Source organism: Morus notabilis, unplaced genomic scaffold (genome assembly GCF_000414095.1).
Source record: "Morus notabilis unplaced genomic scaffold, ASM41409v2 Scaffold1295, whole genome shotgun sequence".
In the NCBI taxonomy this organism is placed as follows: domain Eukaryota; kingdom Viridiplantae; phylum Streptophyta; class Magnoliopsida; order Rosales; family Moraceae; genus Morus; species Morus notabilis.
Window position 1 is genome coordinate 1 of NW_010366161.1, and position 3,013 is coordinate 3,013.

The 3,013-nt window shown below is 33.7% G+C and overlaps 1 protein-coding gene across 1 annotated transcript; it reads left to right on the plus strand.

Moving 5' to 3' along the window:
• Window positions 1–278: 278 nt before the first annotated feature.
• On the plus strand, window positions 279–1,304 carry LOC112093832 (sulfite exporter TauE/SafE family protein 4-like). Its single transcript, XM_024173128.1, has 3 exons — window positions 279–470; window positions 571–711; window positions 839–1,304. Exons 1-3 carry the CDS (start codon window positions 404–406, stop codon window positions 919–921), a joined length of 291 nt encoding a protein of 96 aa, XP_024028896.1. The 5' UTR covers window positions 279–403; the 3' UTR covers window positions 922–1,304.
• The last annotated feature ends 1,709 nt before the right edge of the window (window positions 1,305–3,013 follow it).

Below are 3,013 nucleotides of genomic sequence, written 5' to 3' on the forward strand. Positions count from 1 at the left end.
CATAAGTATGTGACGTATATTTAGTACTATTGATTCAACGTCGTCTGACTAAACGAGCAGTTTAAAAGAAACTGAGTGGACGTTTGGTTCACAGATTCAGATTTATGATTTAGAATTATTTTTGATGTACGTGTATTTTTTGTGAGAAAAAATACTGTAACGAATCACGAACCATAGCACGAATCCTCGTACCAAACACTTTATTAACTTTGAATCTAACTAAACCAAGTGATAATTTTGAAAGGCCTACGCGGGGTAGCAGACCTGCTTTGAGAAGAAGGTCCAAAGTTGGAATCATCCCACTAAAACGATCGGAAGTGTATATGTTGTGAGTGTCTTAGGATTATCTAATTACGTCGCCCTCTTTTACGTGCAGGTTGCTAGTGCAACAGCAACATTTGTGATGACATTTTCATCATCCTTATCTGTGGTGGAGTTCTACCTCCTCAAGAGGTTCCCTATGCCTTTCGGTATGATTTAATTAATTGTAAATCATCATTAGCAGGGCATGATTAAGCCCACATAATAACATGTTCATAACATCTTCTTTTTCTACACAATGTCTTGCAGCTTTATACCTCACCGGAGTGTCCGTCTTGGCTGGATTCTGGGGACAGTATTTTGTGAGAAAACTCATCACAATCGTTGGGAAAGCATCCATAATTGTGTTCATTCTTTCTGGCGTCATCTTTGCTAGTGCTCTCACAATGGGTAAGAAAAAACAAATCTCTCATAACTAAAAGTATTTCACCTTTTCTTTGCATTTTATTACGTGGGACAAACAAATTTTTTTTTTTTTTTATCTTTTTTTTTTATTTCTTTAAAAAAAATTTTGCAGGTGTGATTGGAATAGAGACCAGCATCCGCATGATAAGCAACCATGAATTCATGGGGTTCTTAGGCTTCTGTGGCAGTAACTGATTTTGGGCACTACAAGAAAATGCCAAAGAGAAAATTGGCAAGAAAATCTTTACAAATTCCTCAAGTGAATATTGATTACTTGGAAAGTGTTGGCCAATACCTTGTTGACCAATACTTTGATGTAGTACTATTGTTGTGAAGAAATAAGGATGTTTGAAACGTGTGTTTTTTCTTTTAGCTAAAAGGTTTGGTAATTCAATGTTAGCTCCTCGCTAACATTAATCTCCAAACCAATCAATAAGTGTAATGAAATTGAAACATATATAGTGTGTTGTGTATTGTATTATGGTTTGGTAGTACAACGTTAGCTTCTCGCTAACATGATCTCCAAACCCATCAATCATTTTCTTCAATAAAACCATCTAGATTTTTCTTTCATTGTATATTCTGAAAAAATATTTTGTGGGCACCATTTATTTTTGTGACTTTTTTGTCATCATATTAGATTTTTCAGTATAAATGTCTTGGACAGAGAACATGTGGGGAAGCCATGGCAAGTTGGCCTCTGTGGACCTTACAAAACCTTGTGGAGGAAATTGGAGGACAATAATACGTTTTGGACAGACCAAACAGGAGGAAGATTGCAATACGACTCTTTTTTATTATCTATATTCTATATGCACGTTCTTTAGCATATGTTTTAGGCTTGAAAAGTGAATTGTTTCTGTTCCAAATAATACTTGCACAAACTATTTCAAAATTCCAAGTCAACTTTTTGTCGTGAAACTTTTACTAAAAATAAATTAAGTGAATTTGTACATGTTGTTGGTTTGATCATTTATCCACCTGCCTGACACAGACAAAATCACATACAGATAATGTGTACTCACAAGACTTTGAGCAGCATCAATCAAAAGTAGTCAAGTAAGTAAACCAGGACATAAGTTTTGACGACAGGAAAAAAAGTAATTGCCATGGTTTTACAGAGGTCTATTATTTATGATTTGTCATGATTTTTCAGTTTTTTTTTTTTTTCTCTCCTTTTTGACTAGACCGTCGTGATCCATTTTAATTAGGCACAATGTGTCGTTTTTAGTAAGGCTCGTTATTATTCGTGCTGTGCTCGGAGCAGTCCACAAATTAACGTGTCATGCCATGTTAAATGCAAGCCAAGCCACATCATCCTCCCATTCTTATTGTGTCCACTTAGTCCGTTTGACAGGGGTTTCGTTTATTTCACCGATTTAAATTTTATTACAGTAAAAAATTTTCATAAATAGTTAAATTTAACTTTTTTATTACAGTAAAAAACTCTCACATAAAATCACATTTAAACTCAAATTAAAAACTCAAATCAGCGAACTAAACGGAACTTATTTTGACCAAAAGGCAATCATTTTTGTGATAGGCTAAATTTTGTTACTGAGTGAAATATTTTTTCTAAATTTTCAGTACCTCATCATACATACCCTTTTGTTAAAGGCTCGAACATTTATCTTGCTCATGTACATGATGCAATTTTAGTGTCTTTTATGGGGACAATCACCAAGACAACGCATGTGACTAAGGTTCCAATAATATCTTTTTTTTTAAGTTTTTCCTTTGGCATTTTTCAAAATTTCTTTTCTTTTCTTTTGTGTGCACTTTTTTTTTTTTTTTTTAATTGGCTTGAACGGCAAGGAGTTCAGTTCTCTCACATGGGGGACCAAGAGATGAACGTTTTATATATGCACTTGTTTATATTTTGTTTCAACTTTTTATTGTTTGTTTTTAGTCTTTTAGATCATAACCAAGGAACCAAAATTTTCATTTTATTAGTTGTGGCATCATGATCTCACTGTGAAAGCCGTGGAGAGTTTGAACTTCTCAAGTTGTTTGTTAGTTTTTCATACCTCACTTCTCTAATATGCCCACAACCAATATTGGAGATTTAGGCAACATATCAAAACCATAAAAAGGTCTTGTGTTCTTGCACTTGCACAAACTTAATTCGTGAAATTCGTGTTGAAACAATTCGTGACGACTTGCATGTTCCTAGGCAAAATTATTCGAGCGGAAAACGTCTACTTTTGACGAATGAAGTGATGTTTTTAAAAATTATAAATATTGTAATTTTGATTTTCTTTTAAAAAAAAAAACTTTAGACGCGTTT

Coding starts and splice junctions, on each gene's coding strand:
- LOC112093832 (XM_024173128.1), top strand. CDS start 404: ATGACATTTTCATCATCCTTATCTGTGGTGGAGTTCTACCTCCTCAAG. Junction 471..570: donor GAGGTTCCCTATGCCTTTCG/GTATGATTTAAT, acceptor AATGTCTTGCAG/CTTTATACCTCACCGGAGTG. Junction 712..838: donor TGCTAGTGCTCTCACAATGG/GTAAGAAAAAAC, acceptor AAAATTTTGCAG/GTGTGATTGGAATAGAGACC.